The following is a 23416-nucleotide window of genomic DNA, read 5'->3' as shown; positions in this document are numbered from 1 at the left end:
AATCTCCCTGAAACTTGGCGGGTCTTTACAGAACAGTTAGGAGTAGGCCCCCTACAAATTCTGTGGATTTTGCTTGCAAAATGCCACCCACCCCCCTAGATAGCTCCTCTAGTTTTCCCCATAGGGAGTAATAGAGATTGGAGGTGACTGGGGGCACCTTCCTTGGGGGGGGCATAAAATGGCCCCACGAAGTCCAATCCTCATGAAACTTGGGTGGTTGTTAGAGGATAGTTAGGAGTAGGCCCCCAGCAAATTTCATAAAATTCAGTCCTAAAATGCTCCCGAGAGCCCTAGAAAGCCCCAAATTGCATTTCCCATTGGAAACAAGGGCCGAATTTTACTGAATTTGCTCTGTATTGCCGAGCCGGAGAATGAATACCTGCCCCCCATTCCTTTTCAGGTTCATGTATCAGGCATGTTTCCGAACTTTTGCTCAGATGCTTAATCATGTTGCCATGGTCTTTCTTCCCACCTCTTCTTTATCCTGACTGCAGACGCTGCATGGAGAGGAGGAGGAGGAAGTTAAGGGGGAAGAAGGGTGCAGGAAGGAGGAGTAGGGAGGTGGTAGCATCAACTAGTAAACAGGAGAATTTAAAGCATGCCAGATCAAAAGCAAAACAGTTTGGGGGTAAGGGCAAAAAGAGGGGAGAGGGAAGTGGAAGCCACCCAAAACCAGCACTCCGCAACAGCAACTCGCTGATTATAACCATGGACACTTGCAAACACAGCTACATGCAAAGACTACAGTTACAAGACACATGCAGGGAATGAAGTTACAGGACATGTGCCCAACTAGAGGAAAAACTAGCATGTTGGCGCAAACGTAGTCCTGATCACTTGCAGAAACTCGCATAATTCGTCTCATGTATTTTGGCTCTACACCATGCTGGCTATCAATTCCCCGCCTGCATGGGTTTTTTTTGGCAGATCTACATAATGCTGTAGAAGTGCGTGGGAGGTGAGGAGTCGTTCCTCCACCATAAGAAAAATCTTGTATCATCCGGTAAGAGACTGAACTTGGCCAGAGAAAATTTTGTTACGGGCTAGTGGATAGGTCATGTGAGGTTTTGGCCAAGACAAATAAAAGGGTTAAGAAACTGACTCTGATCATTCAAAAGTACAGCATATCATAAGCACTAGGCAATACAGGCCAAATATGTTAATAGGAACACCGCCTGAATATCAACAAGCACTATTTTAAGACAACCAACTCCACAAAATGCATGAGAAAAAATGATCAGAGAACTGAAGAAACAACCCTAATGTTACTGCTTACTTGTGTCTCCAAAGTTCTAAGGGCAGAAAACGGTCCAAGCTTCATTCTCGTCTATGTTCAAGGAAAACTGTCAAATCTTTTAAACTAACAGTTATTTAATTCATCGAAGAGAACTGTGGTTCTTGAAAGCTTATGCTACAGTAAAGCTGGTTAGTCTTAAAGGTGCTACTGGACTCTACTATTTTAATTCAAGGTGACACTGCAACACCTTAGATAAGAGACTTCATCCCCACAATGACACCAGACCACTGAAAATGGTCAATGTAAGATTTTACTTTTTAAAAGTTTATCAATAGCCTCTTATATACATATAATATTCACAAAGTGGTCATGATAGCTCTTTGCTTTTTATACGAGTCTGCTGGTGCGTTCTTTCTGGCTCAGCACTTCTCTCTGCTGTTGGCTCACATGGAGAATCCTTACTGTACTTTCTTCCTGCAGCTTTCAAGGCTCTGGATTTTTATCTTTTCTGTGCTCCATTAACTGGGCACTGAAAGCAGTCCATATTCATCTGCAGTATCCAAAATTTTACAAATAACTGGTGACTCCACCTGTAAAAAAAATCACAAAAATATTAGCGACAAATGCCTTGTACCAGCTGAGGGTTCCAAAGCTCTTTTAAGATTAAAATGAGCTCACTCTCATTTTAATCCTGTGAACCATCATTTGTGTACACTGTAGCCTTCTTGTACCAATGTTATCTTTAATAACTTGGATCCTAATGATGCTTTCTACTAGTGGAAAGACAAAGGGGAAACTTTTGAAGATTCTCCCCTCCCACTGCAGACCTCCCCTGTGTTGTTCCTAATGAGTCTATTGATCCCTGGGGCACAATTTTGGAGGGCACAGCTGGATGCCACGGGAGAGTGTAAGCAGGAAAGTTGGCTTCTGTGAGAGTTGCTTTGCCTGAGTTAGACAGAACCTGGGCTGTTACATGTAAGTCACATTTCTGGGAGGTTATGCAAACAGAAGCAAGGCTTCTTTCTTAATGGCTGGCATCATCAGGCAATAGTGCACATCTTTCCCCATGTTAGTGGAATGGGATGTGTACAAAATGTGCCCACTCCTCAACACTAAGTGGCTTGATCCTCATTAACATGGACTGTGCATAAGGGGATGCAAAATCTCTCTCTCCCACTTGCATTTTTGCATATTTCTTGACCTCCTCCCTCTGCACATACCACTTGCCATGACAGGTATTTTGGTGACACACTATAATACAGACAGATATCCAAAGACCTATGTATGTTCTGAATACCTATTTCAGAATACTAACTCAGCACGTAAGTACTTTCCTTTTTGATACTAAGTAGTGAAGAATTTGTTGCTTGACCTAAAAAAAAAATGGCACCATCCTGCCAAAATTTAATCACTTTAAAGTGTACAACTTTTGCCTAGATGGTGACCAACATTCAAAAGTTTTTCTTTTAATTGGAAAAAAACTTCTCCCACAAAGTTCCATGTTAATTCTAATGTTAGAACTAACTTTCAGTCATGACCCCAACACAAATTTGAGTATAAATGCTGCATATAACATCTAATATGCTTAGTACCTCTTAGCTGGCCTCTTCCAGCCTCTTAGCTGGCCTCTTCCAGATTTAAAATGCAAAATGGTTTAGAGCTACTTCACCCAGCATTTGAATGCTTTCCTTGAAGAAGGGCACGAAAAAGGATTTTAATGAGCTCTTAAAATCAATCTTGTGCTATTATCACCATTTACTTTAAATCAAGATTCTCGGAAAATGTGTCATGGTCTTGCATGTTATCTGTTCTCCCTTTCAACTGGGTGGGAAGGAGAGGGTTTATTCTTGACAGGGACAGTAATTTGTTGGTCCCAAAATGATGGAAAATAGAAAACTTTGTGCCTGAGCACTCATATTTTCTATAGGTGAAATGCATCTTAATGACAAACTGTTTCTAGGAAACCAGCATAGTTCAGAGCAAGTTCACAGGGACAGCTGTACATACCCCAAGGATGTATAGACAGATCTGAGGTTCCAGCATATACACTGTTACTGCATGGGGAGAATCTGATTCTTTACACCTTAAGACAGAAACTATTGTTAGCAGGTATCTCAAACCTACAGGACTCTGATTATGATTATTTTGCAGGCTTACAACCAATCTTTGTGTCAGTGAAGTAATCTTAAAGTGGCTGCAAGGTTTGCCAAGATACAAGCTTTATATATATAATACTGAACTAGGCCATAGAGTATGGATTTTAAAAAATCCAAAAAATGAAGGATAGACATGGGAGATTCTCTATAAATCTGAAGGAAGTGACAGGTTCATAGAAAAGTCTGAAATTAAAAAAAGAAGACATTGGGAGATTGGAATTCCTCAGAATAATAGAAACAAAGAAGACATTCTGAGAGCTCAGGGTCATTTTGGGGGTTGCTATGCAACTACAACCATATTGCTCAGCCTTCCAAGCCTAATATTGTAAAACAAATTGGGAGCGGGGAGGGGGGAGGAAGCAGATGTGCACTTGGAAGCCAAAACTGCCCTGGAAAAGGTACCATCCTTTCTCAGCTCCCATGTCATAACTCATGTCCCTTGACAGAGGAGGACATGCCAAGCAGTGACCACCAGAGACTCACTACCTACACAACTTGGCTTGGCCAGACTTTTCCCAGGGAGAGGGAATGCTGAAGAAGGGAACAGACAAAGACAAGGGAGGCTGGTGAATGGGAAGGAGAGAAGAGAACAGGAAAAGGGAAGAGAGTATAGGGGCTGCCATGAAAAGAAACGAGGAAGGATTTACAGGGGAGTACCCCTTGCAAGGCACTGCAAGTTCCTCACTTGTATCACTCAGTTATGGTATTGTGCCACTATCATTACTGCTACATCCCAAGTTAAGCACTGAAATGCTAATGCAGAAGTTACCAGGTTGGGCTGCTAATCACAAATCAAGCAGAGCCATCATACACACAAATACACATTGTAAGTTCACAAATAAAGGCAAAATAGAGACAGATATTTGAGAACAGATAAGCGAGTTATAATTAAGGGGTACAATCCAGAAAAAAACAACCTTGCACTGTTTGATTTTTAACACCTGGAACAGGGGACACTGCATGACAAAAATGCTTGTGAAAACTGGAGGGAAAGAATACTAGTCAGAGAAAAATATCCACTGCAAAGCACATGGAAGTCACTGGAGCTCTTCACTCCACCGGGATTGGAGCCGAATTCTTGAACCAAATAATTTGTTAAGCATGCCACTCACTTCAACTTGACTGTCACCTGTCGGGGCTTGCCAGTTAAGTCACACAAATCTCCATGCCCATAGTAGTGAGACACTGTTCTGCCAGGAAAAAGTTTAAGAATTTTATCACAACATTCTGTTTCAATTTGGCTGTTAAGTAACAAGAGTCAGCCAGTCACATTCTACGTTCCACATAACTACTGTGGAGCACTAAAGCCAAATTGTTACTAGTGCTGACGGGGGTGGGTGTTGGCTCAAGAACAGCTAAAGGAGAGTACTAATATGCTAAAGGAAGAGTATATGAGAACATAGGAGCGTAGAAACCCCACTTAGGCCCTTACAATTAAATCCCAAGCAGACTTACTCCAGTCTAAGCCCACAGAAACCAATGGGCTTAGACTGGAGTAACTCTGCTTAGGATTTCACTGTTAGAGCGGTTTTGCTTCTGTGCCTGGAAATGCCTTAGATTGCTCTAGTGTTTTGAGCAGCACATTGTGCTAGTGTAGATTTGGTTCACTCCAGATACGATTTGTGCCCTACAAAGGAAGGTGACTGAACAGTCCATCTCTTCAACCCATCTGCCTCAGAATATCAGCTGCCACTATCAAAATTTCTGGTCTTTATGGCTGGATTGTAGCACATTGCTTCATATACCTGAAAGCATGGTAAAATTTCTGAAAACTTAACAATGGGAGGCATAAAGATTGACAACAATTAACCAAAATTATTTTCGGGTTTGTTGGCATCCATTCAAGCTGAAGCCAGTTCATACATTATAATGATGTGCATCTTCTGTAAGGTAATATTATAGTGGGACTTATAGGCCTTGCTCAATTGGACTTTGATGAGATAGGCGAGTTTCAGATGACCTCCAAAGCATAAAAGCAGTTCTCATCACAGTGCCAGTAGAGTTTAGTGTCTAAGGTGCTTGACTAAATGTACTAGACAGATGACTTGTATTTATTTTTTTGGATCAGTTGGGATGGATACAATCATTTTCCACATGGCAACTTATGTTGTGTAGTCATGTGGAAAATTGGTTGTCTATGTTGCCCTACTATGCAGCGTGGAGAATTTGACTACACTTAAGTACTTAGGTTGACATCATAAGATTATTTTGCCACAGTGCTATCTAGGTCACACTATGCTATGCTCTTAAGAAGTGTTGGCAACTGGTGTAACATTTTTTTCTTTCACTAAACATTCCCAACCCCTACTCCCAGCAGCCAACAGATCCCAATAACTTTCAAGTTCCTGAGTTCAGTGAGAAATATAAATCAACATCATCTGCAGAGGAGTAAAATTATCCTTGCCAGTACAGTAGAGACAATCAGTTCCCTTGCTGCTTACGCACACATTATACAAAGCTAATATATATTAATTGCCCTTAGTGAATAGGCTTGCATGTGAGTTGGCCCTCAGTGGACCAGTTTCCTGCTTTAGGTAAATAGGGAAGATGCCAGATTCACAACTCTGCCCTGGATGTCATGTAATCTTCTAACAATCTCTTTAGCCTGAAATTAGAAGAGCTATTAGCTAATTTATCTTTACAGTATTACAGTGCTAAAACAGCTGCACTCTAGCCCAAATCACAATGCTAAGATAGGGCTGTATCTAGCAATCTATTAGCAGAAAGCACAGACTTATCTTCTCTGCACTCTCCACACCACTTCACCTCTTTCTCCAGGAAAGCTGATTCCCAGGCTGGCAAGATCTACGTGGAGTAATACCAATGTGAGTCAGGAGAGCAGCCGAGTGGAGGGAAAAAAATTGCCCTTCTGCCTCTTCTATCAGTGGAGCTGCGCTGATGGAAGAGGGAGGAAAGGGTGATTCCACCCTCTTTTCCTCCTCAGCACAGCACTCTGACTCATGTGGCATGCAGGTCCCACAATTCTAGGAATCAATTTTCTTCCAGTTGAAAAGACTGCTGGGAGGAGGGGAATGTGGAAAAGTTCTGTGATCCTTGTATCCACAGATCACTCAGTCTAATCCATGTTGTCCATGAAATCGCCAGCACAAAAGCTGACTTTAAGCACCCTTAAAGGCTTGAAAGCAGCCACTCAGTTGGGGCAAATAAAATCTCATCTAAGTGATCTGGCAAGAAAACTGTCCTAAAGTGCAAGACACCTCTCTCTTTGTTTCCTCTCAACCCATCCAAGTATAACAGGCAAATAACTTCTGTGGACTTAATAAGCAGCTGAAAGGTTCAGCAGAAGTCTGAACTTTTTAGTAGCCTTGGATGGAACTACGCTGTGTAATTCTGATTTTCTGCATGGAGTCTAAACAGAACCAGTGCAATGCAGTTATTAGAGCTGCAGATCAAGAGGAGGAAAGAACCACCTTGACTTACTTGGGAAGAAGGGTGGGATGAAATATAATAAACAGACCATCTTTACTCTGTTGGTTTTAAGGCAAGTGCTACAATAAAGCAATCTCTTTCTAGGGTATTAAATGGAAACTGATGCAGACGTACTTCACAGTTTTCTGGCCATCATCTCTGAGCTGATATGCTCTGGCCTCATTGTTTTGTGCCCAATCAGTATGTTCTGCCTTATTCCAGGTGCCCACAACTACTGTTGTTTTGCCCTTTTCTTTATCCTAAAAAAATAAAATAATCTAAGGTTAAGTTAATAGGGCCAGCTTCTCATCCAATGACAAGCACAGTTGCATCGCCACAACCAATACTCCTAGAGAAAAATATTCTTTTGAAAGGACCCCAGTGAGAAAAGATCATCCACTACCACATTCTGAAAAGTGTTAGAAATTACCAAATTCAGGCATAATGACATGATTTTATAAAGATGGAGTTCTTTCACAAACCATTTATATCATGTGACTAAAATCAAAAGATCGTATTATGGTGTCTCTCTCACTAGCAAAATGACTGTGTGCTTTCTGTGTACAAGAGATCTTGAGGACACCAGGGAGCATGGAGCCAAAGCAATCAATCTGCACAATGCAGGGAGAAGTTATCATGGACAAGTCCCATTTAAATTAATGTGAGCAGTGTAATAGTACACACACGTGCGCTAAATTCTTTCCCAGTATGCACAATATCTTGGGGCAAGATTAGGCCAGCATTGTTTAGCAGTTCATGGGAGAACCTAGACAAGACAGCTGAGTTTGAGTAATGTGCAAACACAGTTTAGACCATTCCAGACTGATGCCATCTAGATATCCTAATTTCTCTGCTTTTCATGAAGCATTTTTTTGCTCTGAGTCTCAGCAACAAAGGCAGACTATAAATTAAGCAAATACATGAAATCCCCTAAGTCACAGAACTTGTGAACCCCTCTACAGTGTTAGAATTTTGGCCCATTTCATCCAATACCCTGTCTCCAAAAGGGTCCAACTTAACAGGTACAAGGAGACAGTGTCTTTATCAATGGATTCTACCCACTTCAAGTTCACACCCTTCTTTCAAGAGCTTTCCCGAGAAGCCAAAAAACAACACATGTGGTCATCCACTGGTAGAACCTTTCCAATGTAATTTCTACATACCTCATGATATTGATGTACATATTTGCCATAGCAGAATTCATACTTCCACCAGCCAACTCCCTACAAAAAAAAAAGAGAAAGAAAATGATGCAAAAGCAAGCATCTTCTTTAGAACAGTTATTCAGCATGCACTCATCACTACTGGTCAAGTATTTTAAGCAGGGATGTAATTATTGCATGGTGGAGGTGTACACAATACCCAGTATACCCATCAGTTTTTATTGAAAGCTTTCTGGGTACCATCTGGATATTTCCCCTATGCTGCCAATTGTTAGCTGGTGGACAGCTGTTCAGCAGGAAGAGGATCCTTAAAGGGGCCCTGTACCCTGACTCAGGTGTGTCAGAGTGTTTTAAAGGGCCCGTTTCCCATGGTGGCTGTCCAAATGTGCACTGTAGTGGCTTTCTCATCCCTTCTGTTCAGATGACTCATACAGCTCCCCAAGCTGCTCTTAAACTCAGAGCTCAAGAGCATACTGGAGATTAGGCAGGAGAATCATTTTAATGGATGTTGTCTTGGCACATCCACCCTATTTTTCCAAAGAGCACTTTTGGAGTTCAGTGTGGCCGGTAGGACTTTATGAAAGGAAATTCAGGAGAAAAAACTAGTGCATGCACTCAACAGGTACCAGCATTCACTGAATCCCATTCATGTTATTTATTCAGGAGCACCAAACTGACACTCAGAAGAGGAAAAAGTCATAAGATCTGCATGTCAAACATGCATGCACATCATTTGTCACCCCAACTTGTGTTGTTTACAGTTTTTTAAAAAAAAAGGAATAGCATGCAGAGATTCCATCAAACATGCTCTCAGACACAGAAAATATTTTTCAAGTCTATTTGCATTCAGCATCAAATTACTCTGAAATTTGTATTTCTGCACCATGGGGCACTGAGATGTTCCCAGCTTTGAGGGAAAGCTGCATTTCATTCAAAACCAATACAAGTGCAACTGCAAAGGACGCATAGATGATGTAAATGCAAAACAGAACTCAGCGTATAAAGCTCACCCCATGGAAGCAGTAAGACCCACTAAGGAATTCTTTTATGAGTTGCTCATCTGTCAGTTTGGAGATGTGAGTTGTGCCAACTGTCAACAGTTGGTTGCTTCCAACAGCCACTGGTTTGTGGATAGATGAAAATTTTTCTTCCTTTGCTGAACTAGTTTCTTCCTTAAAATTGAGAAAGAGAGAGAGATTCAGGAGTCAGTGAACAGTTGCCATGTGTAGTATATTAAAATAATCAGAACTGAGCTGGGAAACTTGATTGGGAAGGCACAGCTGTGAGTACCACACTCCTTCAATCCTTGGACAAATCAGAATTTCAATGACTGGCAGAAATGATGCTTCAACATCACAAGTGGACTGGTGGCTTTGTTCCCAAAGTGGAAGTCTTAGAGGCACTACCCTGCAAGTAGAGACCACCAAATAGGACTTGTAGAGCACACGCTCGTTAGAGAAAGAAGTAAGAAGGGAAGTTTGTGACTTCTATTAAGAATGGGAGTTCTGCCTCTGATCAATGAAAAGCATGGAACAAGTGCAGGGCAGTTTTAAAGAAGATGCTTCCCTATTGTGGGGCCATTCCAGACAAAAAACTGACCCTGTACCATTGACAGATATTTTTACGGACTATTCAGCCAAAGCAAAGGCCTTTCTTCAAGCTTCGCTGATTTTTAATTGTGTTATTTTTGCCAGTTAATATATTTCTGTCACTTTTTATAAGTATAGTGTAGTGTGTAAAACAGTTGTCTGTCTGAGAACCTGAATTTTACTGGAAAAAAGAATTAGGGACTTGTTTGGTTAAAGGTGGAAGTTTTTCAATGACAGTATATAAAATAAACAATTTGACTTACTGGATGTAACACCCGTGTTTCACCTTTAACCATGCAATATGTCATGGTGGAAATTAGGACCCAGTTTTTCAAACTGCAGTGGTTGCAGATTATCAGACACAATCTACACTCCACATCTGTGGTGTCATCTCTGTGCTTCAGTATTCCTACCTCCTTGGCCCTTCTCAAAGGCATCTTCAGCATTTCTTGCTGCTGTTCCAGCTGCTCCAGGTTATGAGGTTTCAGCGGGGATCCTGGCAGCGATTGACAAAATATGTCGTTTACAGGGGAAGATCTGAACCTGCCCAAAAAATAGCAATGAGATTGGAAGAGAAGCACTGTGACAATACTATGTGCTCAAATGCTTTGAACACATCTTCCCAGTAACCTCTATAACAGACAGCCTTGTAAAAGCAGGATGCTGTTACTGTTCCCACACCGTAGATGAGATGGGGGCTGAGACTGATTTCACCTAAACCCATTTCCCCTCCAGTGTGTTCAGGCCTGGAGTGCAGTTCTGACCAGAGGACTTGCCAGCTCAAACATGACATAGCAATGCCACTTAGAGATTGTTACAGCTTTTACTTCCACACCACAGTCTAGCAAAGAAAGCATGTTCCCAATCTTACAGGCTTTGTAGGATTCACAAAATAACACAGTAGACAACCCTTGTTTGAACCATATGTGCAATCTCCAATAAGGAGAGTCCCATTCTCAGAAAACAAACACTAAATTTTGAAGCAATTTCTGCTGATATTTGTGCCAAGGGGTGAGATTCAGATTACATCTCATGTTTCACTATTGTGCTCCACTTCCTGGTTTCTTTGGGTACATAGTTTTTTTCACACAACACACAACACTGTCCACTGCATTAACTTTTCACTGCAAATAACTTTTCAGGGAAGATGTTGTGATCTTCCATGAGACCCTCCTCTGATGTCACACGGCTCATACAAGCAGATTGTCTTGCAAATCCTGTTGTCAGTCATCTTTAATGCTGCCTCGGCTGGATCTTAGCAGACTATGAACTCCTCAGCAAAACATCCAGCAGCAAGTTTGAAAAGAAAGCAGATATTGGAAAGCCTTCTTTTTCATCGACCCTCTGTACTGAAACTTTTAGTTGAGATATGAAAGTTAAATTGACCATTAATACTGAAATCCTAAGCATACTTACTTCGAAGCAAGTTCTACTGAAATCAATGGAGCTAATTCCAAAGTCAAATGCTGCAAACCCAGGGCACACTTAAGAGTGCTTGACTATGCATTGGGACTGCAGTCAGCCAGACATAGAGAAGAGTATAGGCTTAGGATTCCACTATCTGAGGAAAGGCAAAACTTGCTTCTTTTCCACTGCTGACAAAAGGAAAGCCCCAGTATCCTGTATGAGTCTCATCTTCTCAACATGGGCAAGAGGTGCAATTTAAAGAAAACTAAGACATATTTAAACCCCATTTATATGATGACAAAAGACTTAAGCATACTGAGCTTTTCCTTGTTATGCCCAAGGAATCTGACTCAAACCTCCACAGATGTGTTAAGATGATGCACTGAGATGATTCCACCACTGCAATGAATGAGATTTGTGTCCTAGCACACTGTGTGTGCATTTGAACTTCTGCAGGGACACGTGGGTTTTGAGGAAAGGGATAAAAGAGGAACTGCGAGATACTTATCTGCTAATAAAACCTGGATCAAAATATTCAAAATTACCAACTCTGATCCTAAATAAAACAAAACCCAGCCCCTAGAATGGAATCAATGGCCTTCCCAATGGCTGGTACATTAAGATAAGAAGAGTCAACACCTGCACCCATTAGAAGGGTGACCTGCTACCCTGCAAAGGCTCCTCTTCCTACAACATGTGCAAAGGAATGAGCAATAAGAAAAGCTGCACACCTCCTAACAATATGTGCAAATCCTGATGCAACACCATCAAACAAAACAGCACAATTAACAGTAAGTATGCTATTGATTCCCAGATTAAGAATAACTGATCATAATTATAATGGTTAACAGTACATGTGTCACACAGTGATAAAAAGCACTGACAAATGGGGAAGACAAGCTAAATCTTACATTTTTCTTTTAGTTCAATGACTCATAAACATAGCTATTTTTAAGCATCCATGTTTCACCTGAATCCCAAATATCATTACCAGTGGGTAATACATATGTACGCTTTTAAATTTTGATTGTAATTGTCATCTATTACTACTTCTGATATAATTCCAGAATACTGTCATGAATTCAATCCAATTATTTTCTTTCCAGCCAGTTTTAGGAAGCTGCTCTTTGTTGTTTCCCTGAAATACATTGTATGCCAAGCTCTCCCCACACACCAATGATTTAGAACTGTGTCAGAAAAACACATCAAAGGAATACATCATGACATGGGCAAGTAACCGAGCAGAAGAATTCAACATGCAGATACTGTTACTGATAGCAGCTCACATAAGGCGTAATATCCTGAAGCAACAGTTTGAATTTCTTTGGAAGCAGCTCCTAAGATGGGATCTTTGAGAAAATATTGTAGGCAGACATCTACCATAGTCCTGTAAAACAGGCACTCTAGAATAGAGTATAATTGATTAGGTTAAAAAACCCGTCTTTCTGCTGGTATGTTCAAGTTGGCTAACAAAACAAAACTGGGCGAACAAATCACACAGAATCAACATAACAGAAAAATGAGAACTGGTTTCTCTCTCTGCTGATTGAAACTGATTCCTCCAACCATGTGACCTAGCTGTAGTTTTAGCTGAAATTCTTACCTATACTTAGGATGGCTGCATAACAGGGGGGTTAAAATGACCGCTTCATATTCACATGTAGTAACCTCTGCCACAGATAGGATCTCATGCTTCGATTCAGGATGGCATACATACATTACTGTACTTGATCTGGGCAGGTTTTGTCTCAAGCTACATGGTGTGCCATTTCCCATTTCAACAGGGTAATATGGAGTCATCTGTCCTTCTATATTTTTTGTAGGAATCTACATTTGAAAGAAAAGGAAAATAAAAAAAAAACAAGCACTGGTTTGTTTCCCCCAACTTCTGTTCATATGGAATTGAGTGGGAGGCATCTAGTGGAAAAGCTAATAGATCTGAATATATACTGGGTCTGCCATTAATGCCCAGGGTGTTTTTTCTAACATCAGCCAAAAATGGAAAAGGGAACCTCAACAGTCTAGAAAGTTGGATCCCATGGATCCGTCTCAATAATGCTGGTGCCTTCCCCAAGTGTAAGGTTTGTGTCATGGGAGGGCTTAAGGTGTGAGAGAAAAGTGCCACTGAGAGCAGAAAGAACTAGAGATGGGCACGATCCAAAAAAAATTGCCGATCCAGCTGATCGTGGATCGGTGCCGGTGACGATCCCGACTAAACGATCCACACTGATCATCTCCCGTTCCCGATCTGTGGATCGTGGAGGCCAAAGTGGGGTGCGCTGCTATTCCCAGCTATGTGGTAAGGTGAGTGTTGGCGGCGGCCACCGGGCACGGGGAGACGGCGACGAGCCACCTCCCCTCAGGGGGCAGGGGGTCTGGCCGCTCGCCGCCGGCACCCCCCATGTGCCCGCCCGCCAGGCCAAAAGCGAGCGCGCTGGTGAGAAAAGAACGGTGGGTGATGCCAGTGGCATCTGTGTTTGTGTTTGGCCTTCTGTGTTTGGCTGTCAGAGCTGCCTATCAGGGTTTGCAAGGATGAGAATGGAGTGCCCATGGCTACAGAACTCCCCCTTCCCCCTCCCTCCCCTGGGTGTCTTCTCCCAACTGGTGACTGCTTTGCTGCTCCGTGGTTGGAAGGAAGCCCTGTTGATCAAGGAAAGCTGGGCTTCCATTCGGGTTTCCAGGGCGATAGAAGGAGGGGAAACACAGCTCAGGCATTCCCCTGGCTCTGTTGCCCGGGAATAGATTACTGGCGCCTGAGTGTCTGGCTTCCCGATCCGAGCACGATCCAGCCCCCCTCCCGATCACTGGATCGTTGGCTGTGGCCGATCACGATCCGCTGAGTCACGATCGCGTGATCGCCATTACCGTGGGGGGTTTTGGATCGTAATTCGGATCGTGCCCATCTCTAGAAAGAACCTACAGGATTCAGCTACAGACTTGAATTCTTGGACAGAACTATTCATGAGGAGAATTATAAGAGAGAAACCAACAATTTCCTACTTACTTCTTTTACACTGTCTTTTTCATTGTCCTTATCCTCTTGCTCTGGAAAACATTAAGAAAAGCATAGGCATCAAATTCATTCACTAATATAATGATATAACAGCAAAGATATATAAGATGATATATGTAACAGCAAAGAAAGGAACCTTCAGACACAAGATTATCTCTCTCAATACACTACTCACTTTTGGTATCATCTTAAGTTAAAATCAGTCTCAGATTTGATAGTAACATTTAGGGATAAGCTACAGATTCAGCAAAAACAGGTTCTTTGTCCAATATATGTTGGATGGCACAAATGTGTGTGCAGGGGAACTATTTCTTGGAGAAGTGATGGTGGATGCAGAACCAATGCTGGGCTGTCTTTGCTGTCATCAGGCTTTATTTCTAGTCTCTGTGCTCAGCTGTTGGTGAGGAAAAAGCCTAGAGACTCCCAAGTTTCACAATGCCACAGTGTCTAACATGCTAGATATTACACAAAGAAGAATCTCTAGTTCTATCCACATAACCGCCAAAGCACCAATGCATGGTTTTTACTCAATTTACCCACTGGATGCCTAACCTGCCTCCTACCAGGCATGAGATTTAAATAAGGCCTACACATATACACCCAATTTGTGTGATCTTTACCCCTTGGAGAATAATCTTGCTGGATCATGCCGAAGATTCATGCCCACTGATATAGTTCTCTTCCATGAACTTACCTAATCTCCCTTTAAAGCCATCTAAGCTAGCATCCATTATCAAATCCTGTGGCAGCATATTTTATAAATAAATTAACTGTGTTATGGAATAAGCAGTACTCAGATGCCTATGCAGGTGCTAATCAAACCATGCCCAAGAGGTGGATGTGAGAAAGATTTGGAGGTGAGATAGCTGCCCAGTACATGAAGTGGGCACAATCCTACCCCCCAATGATACAGGTTGTATATATTTGGCAGGCTTGTGTGAAGGCCCCCCCCCCGTCATAACCCTCAAACAATGAGCATGAAAGTGACTCACAAAGATACATGTGATTCCATTTTGCTTGCTGAACTTTTGCTTATATACACCTCAACTGTCCTTCCAGTAAACTGTCATTACATGGTTAACTTCTTGGAAGTGGAGGAACGAACCAATACAGCAGTGACACAGCATGAGTGCCTGGAGGCAGTAATGGACTGACAAACTGAAGCACTATCAAGACTGAGATGCTGTCAGGTGCTGATGGTGCCACCAGTGAATGAGGAGTCAAACATGTTTTGGATGGGGTTTCCCCTACTAGAGTGAATTTGCAGCTTGCTGTGATTAGAAGTTGACCTACAGTTGAAGGCTAAGATTCTGTTTGTGGCTTTCAGAACCTTTGGAAAACTGCTACTGTTCCTTAAGACATATGATTTGGCCAGTTATCCATGCTTTGATTATATCCAAGTCAGATTATTGTACACACTCTATATGAGGCTATCTTTAAAGACAGTTCAGAAACTACAAATGCTACAAAATGCAAGTGTGAGACTGTTGACAAGTAGTGGTTACAAGAAACATCTCTACAGTTTTGATGCAGGTTGATGCACTTCTGAGTCCACTCCAAAGTGCTGATTTTTTCAGACTCCCTTGTCCCATACAGCCTGTCAATCAATTAAGGTCATACTATCATCAGAAGCTCTGCTCCATGTACCTGATTTCTACAGTAAAACGAATGGCAACAAGGCACAGAACATTTTTTGAAGTGACACCTCAACTTTAGAATGTCCTCCCTACACAAGAGTTAAACTTTCAGCATTAGTTAAAATGTTTTGTTTTCTTCTTATTGTAGCCTACAGGATTTGCTGTCTGTTTGTAAGCTGCCTCAGGTATTAGAGACTGAGAAACAGTAATATTTAAATGAACAGAGTGGCAGGAATGGGTGCCCTATATTGTTCTAAATTTTCTTCTACTGGAAATCATGAAAGTCATTTTATCAACTAGAATAAGAGGTTATGGAATATTTAATGCATGTCTACATTCCAGCAGTTTAAAACTGCAGCCTTTCCATTTTGCAATGAATAGTTGTGGTCTCTCCTCTTTCTGAGCATCAGCACTTAGAAGGCAAAATGACAAACCTGGATCAAGCACTGGGCTCTTCCGCAGCATGTTTCCAAGATAGTATTCTTGAATATTTGTTTTCTACAAACAAAACAAAACATATTTTTAATTTTTTCACTTTACTCTTTATTTTGTCAATATTTTGCTAGAAACAAAACTTGTAAAAAGTTCAGTAATGAAATTACAGGTCTTTAGACTGAATGTGTTAATAAGACGTACCTTCCCAGTTTCCTTCTCTTCATGATACTGACGAATATGTTTACCATGACAGATTTCATATGTCCAATAGGATTCAATCTAAAAATGAATTGAAATAAATTGATATCTATATGTCTACACACAGACATACTTACACATAGACAGGTCAACACTGTAAGAAAGATTTATTTTTAAACAGCAAAGCATCAGTCCAGGCACAGCCATGGAAGACTATTAGAACTCAGGTAGCATTAAAACATTAAAATTCTTAACATATAAATTTAGTATCTCAATATACATTCAAGTGATTGCCAATATTCTATTGTAATGAATTAAGCCTTTATTTAAATCAAATGCATTTCAATTAAACACAACTTCAGTTTGCAGACCAATGTCCTTACCACCCCCACTACAATTTCTGGGGCATGTTGAGAGCTGCAACCTGCTGCCCCATGCCATACATACATATTAGGACAGCACCATCTGTATAACTCTGCATCCTAATACTCTGACCCTTTGCATTGTCAGAGATGGCCTTCTGTTTATATGCAGGGAACAAAATGTGTGGAACGTAAATCCGTGACACTATGATGCTGCTGAATACCCAGCCTCTTTAACTGTGCACAATGATAATGAATATCGCAACACGTGTAAAATCTGAGAAGTTACTTAGATGTATAGCCTGCCTACTCCCCCAAATGCTCAGAACATGAAAAAATTCTATGGGCTTGATCCTGCAGATCTGTTCCTCCAATGGCAGCTCCTTCACATAGTGCAAAGAGATCTCCTCTGGCACAAGATGTCAGTGCATCAGAGGAAATGCCCCCTGCACCATGGTAACAGATCTGTCAGAGGAAAAAATCTGCTGGAATGAGCACCATAAATTCTACACTAGGCCACCCAAAAGTGAGAGAAAAAGAATGTGATGGCAACAATGATGCTGGAGTTCACAAGCAAACGTCTCTGTTATCTCTGAGGTCCACTCAGGAAAATCTGTAGCTTCCTGAGATGAGGAAGGAGGAAAAAAGAACCAGGGCATTGTGACTGCTTAAAACGCACACAACCCTTCCACATTCTCGGTGGCCAATCTATATAGTGCATGATGCAACTGTTCCCTTTCAACAACAGAAACACACCAAGCCTCATTTCCTCCCTGTAACTAATCAGATACATTATCATTTAGTGTTACAAGTTATTTGGGAATAATTATTACATTTTAACACAATTTAATAATGTCTGCTGATGTATAGGGGACCTGAATCTGAGAAACTGTGGGCAAGGTGAAAAACCAAAAACAGAAAAGGTTTGCAAAAAACTTTTTGTTCTGGGTTACTAACATAGGCACAAGGAGCTTGGCGCCTTTATCTCAAACCAAAGTTGGACGTACTCGGTAAGAACAGCTACTTTGTTTAAAAAGAGGTTCCAACAATTCTGCAGCACTTGGCCCTTTGTAATCTTTTTCTTCCTCCTAGGACAAGAATAATTAAGAATGGATGTCAGCATAGACATAAAGTGATACAAAGCATTTACGAAACATTATGAAAGAGGTACTATAGTTCAGTGTATCACATCACTGAACATCAACACAGAAAAGCTTGTTACTGGAAAACATATTAAGAACTGGAACACACTATAGATTCTCTGATTTTTTTTTTAATTGTTCAGCTAGTTCTTGTTCTCACTGTCCACATGGTGAAATATGCCCCTAACATTGTTGATGGTTATGGGGTGGTGGGGCTGAGTGAAATTGGCAAGAATCCAAGGAACCAACAATGGGATCTAAAGTTCTATGAATTGAGCAGGACTTGCAGAAAGGATCTTTGCCATTTCCCCCTTCTTTGTGCAGTCTCCTGAAAAGCTGTCCCTAAAGGTTGGGAGAGAGTTACAGATAGCGTGGGATTCAGCACTGTAAGAAGGGATCAGAACGTTGCACAAGAGTAGAGATGATGGTGTCCTGCTGATTCCTTCCTTCCACCACAACACCCTGAGCCGCATCTCCTACTTTTACTTAATGGTGGTTCTCAGAAGAGGCTTTTTGAAGGATATAGGGAGATGCAGAAATGCGAGGAAGTATTTTGTAGAAATAATAAACATATAAAATAGCAGATGCAGAAACTCTAGCTTTTAAAAAAGCCTGTACTTGCCTCATCTCCACTGGCTACTGCTGGAAGAACACACTTGTATTTTTCTTTATCTGCAGTTGTCATAATGACGTAATGATCTTCTCTGTACAGAACCCCAGCAGTAGGCTAAAAAACAAAAAAGCCAAACAGATGAGAGGGATGTGTTGGATGTCAACAAATGTCTTTTAAAAGTGGAACGATAGTACTAGAAAAGATAAAATAGATGTGCAGCTTGGTTACATCCAAGAAAAATATCACCATATTGAGGCTACTCAGTGCAGCTGGCTTACCCAAGTGGCTCCTCATTGCTGGAAGCAATAAGGCATTGGAAAATGGGAGTTAAAGATTATTCTTTATGCCCACAACCAGAAAAACCTGCATCTTGTAATTTTTTAATGAAGGAAGAGAACAACTTTCAAGGGTCCAGCATTCTGACTTAGATAACGCATAAAACTTTGTAGGTAGGTAGCTTAGATGGCTTTTTTTACCCAGTGGCACCTGGCCTGGCTGCACCATTCTTTATTATTATATTTATATCCCACCTCTCTTCCACCAAGGTGACAAACCCAGGAAGTCTGTTGTACCTACTTCCCTGGGTAGACTCAGTATAAGGCAACTTCATGCATGCATTAACCAGACTCCAGCCAGATGGCTGCATCATGTGCTCTCCAACCAACCCCCCAGGTGTTCTAGGTCATGATGTAATTTGGCACAACAGGTTATTCTTCTACTAACCAAGCAAAACCAGCAGCCACCAGGTAACTTACAAGTCCTTTACAATGTGCCTGATCACCTGCATCAACCAGACTGAAAAGATTTCAGACTTATCTGACAGATTGATTGAGCAAAAAACTTCCCAGTACTCATTAAAAGAAATAAGACCTGGATCACAAGGCCCATGAAATACATCCTACAGCAGCAGCCATTGCAGCTGGCCAAGGTAGCCAACTGCTGTTTTCTACTATTCTGCAGTAAAATCCAATCCCACATTTTCTGTATCAAAAAGATAGTTCCTACATTAAGCGGAATGTATACTAACTGCAAAAGGGCATTAATTTTATACACATAATTTACATATGCACATCATGGCTCATTATTATAGTTACAAGTACTGCCTGTTGACCTAATCTACATGTTGGGGGAACTGAGGCACCCCAGGGCTCCCTCACTCAGAAGGGATCTGAGGAGCCAAACTCAGCTTCCACTACTTAAGTCAGCAACACATGTGGTTTAAGGCAATACCTGCTGGTCAGCTGGTTGGCAATGAATGACCCTTTAAAAGCCCACTGCCTGATACTGCCTATAGCACTAACTTTTTTGGATCAAGGCCTCTAGTTGCTCTCAAGATTTATATATTAATAATAACCTCCCATAAGTATCAGAATTATAGAAGCATTCTTTCTGCTTTATTTCATAATTTCCAGAGAAAGTTGACTGAACACTTTCAGACAACTTACATGCTAAACCAACCTGTACTTCTTGATAACCCAAGTAAAACCTGTTCTACCTCTTGCTTAGCTACTCTTGTAAATTTTATTTCTGATTCTTGATGACAGACTAGTTATGTTTATAACCACTGATTATGAGGATCAGCAATTTGGTGTGTGCAGAGACAGGGCTACATATAAGCTCCCACATCTAGAATTCCTACACATTCAACACCCATCTGCTATTGTTTCCTCCAGTTCTATACATTTCTTTCCCTTTCATCCATTTCTCTCCCTAACATGGCATAAACTAGGGTTGATACATCTCTTACCTGGAAAGCCTCAGGTGCCTTCAGCAGCTGCAGAATATGCAGAAGTTAAAATTGTGCTGCTCTTCCTGGCATGCCCTCATTATTTACATAACTGAAAGAGTGTTTCTTAGCGAATGCACATGTGACAATTCTGATCTTCACAATAATGTGTGCTCTCTATGGCCTCATGCAGGCCTTTGAGAACTGCCAGTGTCCAATTTCAGGCCTTTTCAGGGTGGTCTCCACATTATGTAACAGCCTTCCTATGTTAAAGAGACACCTAAAACAAGCCAAATTGCTTAGGAAAACTTCTAAAGGCAACTAGTAGAAGAGACAATATCTTGTTTTAATCTGTCTTTATTTTATTTTACTGGATTTATGGTTTTTGCAGCTGAATGCTTTAATTATTGAGAGATGCTTTCAGTCCCCTTTTTTGGAGAAAAGTGGATTATAAATGTTTTTTCTGTAGAATTCCTGCCCATCAACCAAGATGTGGAAGGCACAACAGTTTATAAAGGAAAAAAGTCACGACTTTTTTTTTTGGTGAAGCCACCAAAATCCGAGATTGTAAGATGTGCAGAAAACATAGTAACCCAAATATAGCTTTTAAAGTTTGTCACTTCAGGAATGACAAGCTTTTAAAGTTTGTAATAGCCTTTTAAATGTGTGCCTTCTTACATGGTGATTCTTTGGAATGGGTATGGAAGACTCAAAAGTTTTAAAAATTTCATTCCCTCCTCTTTTCATTACAAATTTAAAAACCACACAGGTATGCCCAATTCATTGTTTCAAAATACAAAAAAGAAGCCCATTCTCCAAAAAATATCTGTTTCCACTCTTGTACTTATATATCATTTGCTCACTTTACCAATAATTGTTACACATCCTATACAATCCATTTACTATGGAAAATAAGAGTCCAGTCACTGCCACCTATCACAAATGCTTAAACTATCTCCATTCCTGCCATAGGATGTTTACCCCTCCCCCAACTCCTTGCAAAATGCAACTCAAGACACATTCTGATCATGGGATTAATACTTTTTTTTTTTTTGCTTTACAAACAGACTGGCAAAATTAAATCTTGCATTTTTTAAAAAACTAGGCTGCTCATAGTCCACAGCTGTGTTTCTACAAAGCTATATACACATAGAAGATCTCTGAAAAGTGCAACCGCTGCACTGAAAATCAAGAGGTTCTTCAACTCCCTTTGGTAGCTGCAGGTGGTGGGCTGCATCAGGAAACCAAAAGTCACTAGTTGCAAATAAGGCTTAATGCCTCTGCTGCCTATGATGCCACTGCTAGATCAAACCACAAGTCCAGCACTCAATTGCCATCCACTGGGCAGCTGGATGCTTCCAGTATAGTTGCACACAAACCATGAAGCCAATTCCCCTTTGGTATGAAGTTTCTGTCATTTACAGCCAGGCAGCCACAGCACATTGAGGTTCCACATGAAGCTGCCTTACACTAAGTTATATCATTGACCTGTCAAACTCATTTGTCTACTATGACAGTCAGCAGCTCTCCAGGGTCTCAAGAAGGCAAAGATCTTTCGCACCGCCTGATCTTTACCTGGAGATGCCAGAGGTTGAATTGGGGATTTTCTGCACACAAAGCAGAGTCACGACCCCTCGCCACCCACTGACCCCTCCTGGCTAAGAGCCACCCAAAGACCTTCTCGGTGTCCTCATCTAATGTCCTGAAATCTCCCAGACCGTCCAGCCGCTCCTCTCTCCTCCGACCACCCACCCACCAGGTTGAATTCGTTGCCCGGCCAGTTCACTCGGAAAAGGACGTCGTCGCTGAACTGAGGGAGCGACCTGCCTCCCCCAGCGGCCGTTGCCGTCGACTCCAGGAGCCCCCATAGCAACAACAGGAGCCACGTCGCCGCTTCCTTCTGCAGCTGCCGCCGCTTCATCCTGTCAAGCCCGGCCGGGGCGGCGGCGGCGGGCGCTCCCGTAGCTTCCAATCACCTCACGCCCCAAAGCCGGCCACGTCTACTTCCGGAGGGAAATTTCACATCACTTCCGGCGCGTTGACAAGGCTTCCTCCCCCTTAGAAATAACCTAAAGGCTGGCGTTGCTCACGGCCGTTACTTCCGCTTGAATGGATTAGAGAGCCGTTCTGCTCGTCGCTCTCTATGATGCTCGTGGTACGTTGGTGATCCTTCGAGGAAGAAACAAGTTGTATCAACATCCGGGGTAGTAGGCGGCCGTTGTTTGGGACGACGGAACGAGGTAAGGCCTAGGTGGCCTTTCAGGATTGAAGGCAGCCCAAGCATTAGCTCTCTGCTCCTTGCCTCGGTTGGCTTCGGGTTTTTCCGTCAAGATTAGTTTCTTTGCACTCGGCCGTAATAACCTTTTAGAACTCCTGCTCTCGTTCGAAAGGTTTAGGCTTGAACGCACGATGTTATTGCGTATGCCAAACCCAGTGTGGGCATGCGCAGTAACTATTCTGACGGTATTGGAATTTGAGGTAGTGGCTAGGATGCGGAGGGGGGGAAATCAAATGAGTGTTATTAGTAAATTAGTAATGTATATACCTGCAAGCAGCAAAACAGGATACTAAATTAGTTTTAAAAGGGTCTTGCTTTGATGCTTATATTTTTATCAATAACAAGTTTATAAGAGATGCATCCTCCCCCATTCGTTGAGCCAGTGTGGTGTAGTGGTTAGTGTCAGACTAGGATGGAAGCTTGCTGAATGACTATAGGCCAGTCCCACCTCACGCTAAAATGGAGAGAAAGGCTTTGTGTCCCCGTTTGGCAGAATGGTGGGATATAAATGAAATAAATAGTGAAATCTTTTACTTTCCTGCATCTCTTTGATGAATCCCTTGTGTCAACTTTTTTTTGAAGATGCTAAGCGTGTCAAAATAGGCTTGTTGCTTGTAGAAATTATTTAGATATTTTCATCCCCCCCCCCCAATTTGTGAAAGTTTGTTGTCTAATGCCTTTGGCTCAAATGATAGTAGTTTTCCCCACATTAAAATGGATAAACCATAACTGCTATGAACTATTCAATATGCAAAACAGAGAGGTGAAGCGATACAAAAAACATTGTACCTTGTGTCAATGTGTTTTCAAGCTCTGGATGTTTTAGTACTTTGAAACGCACATTTATTTCTGCCACCACAAACAAACAACAAGTTTTGTGGGACTTCTTGTCCCACAAAGATACATTGGAATTTTGCTTGGGGTACAAATATGCCCCAAATACAACATGTGTAAATCACCCCTGCCCCAGTAGTGTCAGAGGGTTTTAAAATCATCTCTCTTTATGGCAGCTTCACAGAAAATTAGTGTAG

At 41.6% G+C, this 23416-nt stretch overlaps 2 protein-coding genes across 3 annotated transcripts in view; one reads left to right on the top strand and one right to left on the bottom strand.

Annotated features, from left to right (window-relative positions):
• Window positions 1-1529: 1529 nt before the first annotated feature.
• Window positions 1530-22111, bottom strand: ERLEC1 (endoplasmic reticulum lectin 1). 2 transcript variants are annotated; one of them, XM_054986504.1, is made up of 14 exons: window positions 21864-22111; window positions 18391-18495; window positions 17634-17714; window positions 16268-16345; window positions 16066-16129; window positions 13986-14026; window positions 12585-12808; window positions 9988-10117; window positions 8996-9157; window positions 7986-8045; window positions 6958-7082; window positions 4506-4583; window positions 3245-3320; window positions 1530-1827 (listed from the first exon to the last, which is right to left on the bottom strand). In XM_054986504.1, the coding sequence occupies exons 1-14, from the start codon at window positions 22026-22028 to the stop codon at window positions 1756-1758; spliced, it is 1461 nt and encodes a 486-aa protein (XP_054842479.1). In that variant the 5' UTR covers window positions 22029-22111; the 3' UTR covers window positions 1530-1755. The 2 variants fall into 2 exon arrangements, with proteins under 2 accessions (XP_054842479.1, XP_054842488.1); XM_054986513.1 differs by lacking the exon at window positions 21864-22111 and adding an exon at window positions 20129-20223.
• ASB3 (ankyrin repeat and SOCS box containing 3) overlaps window positions 22109-23416 on the top strand; it is a 46519-nt gene continuing 45211 nt past the window's right edge. The window contains exon 1 of the mRNA XM_054986492.1: window positions 22109-22347. The gene's annotated coding sequence lies outside the window, so the exon portion shown is untranslated. The remainder of the gene's footprint in view (window positions 22348-23416) is intronic.

The sequence above is a fragment of the Eublepharis macularius genome, chromosome 1, assembly GCF_028583425.1.
Source record: "Eublepharis macularius isolate TG4126 chromosome 1, MPM_Emac_v1.0, whole genome shotgun sequence".
NCBI classification, from domain to species: domain Eukaryota; kingdom Metazoa; phylum Chordata; class Lepidosauria; order Squamata; family Eublepharidae; genus Eublepharis; species Eublepharis macularius.
This window is presented reverse-complemented; position numbering and strand designations above follow the sequence as displayed.

What these genes read in the sequence shown, in the direction of transcription:
- ERLEC1 (XM_054986504.1), bottom strand. Translation starts at nt 22,028, where the DNA reads ATGAAGCGGCGGCAGCTGCAGAAGGAAGCGGCGACGTGGCTCCTGTTG. An exon ending in AAGAGAAGGAAACTGGGAAG is followed by an intron (nt 16,130 to 16,267) that starts GTACGTCTTATT and finishes TTTTGTTTGTAG; the next exon opens with AAAACAAATATTCAAGAATA. An exon ending in GATGGCCAGAAAACTGTGAA is followed by an intron (nt 4,584 to 6,957) that starts GTACGTCTGCAT and finishes TTTTCCTGGCAG; the next exon opens with AACAGTGTCTCACTACTATG.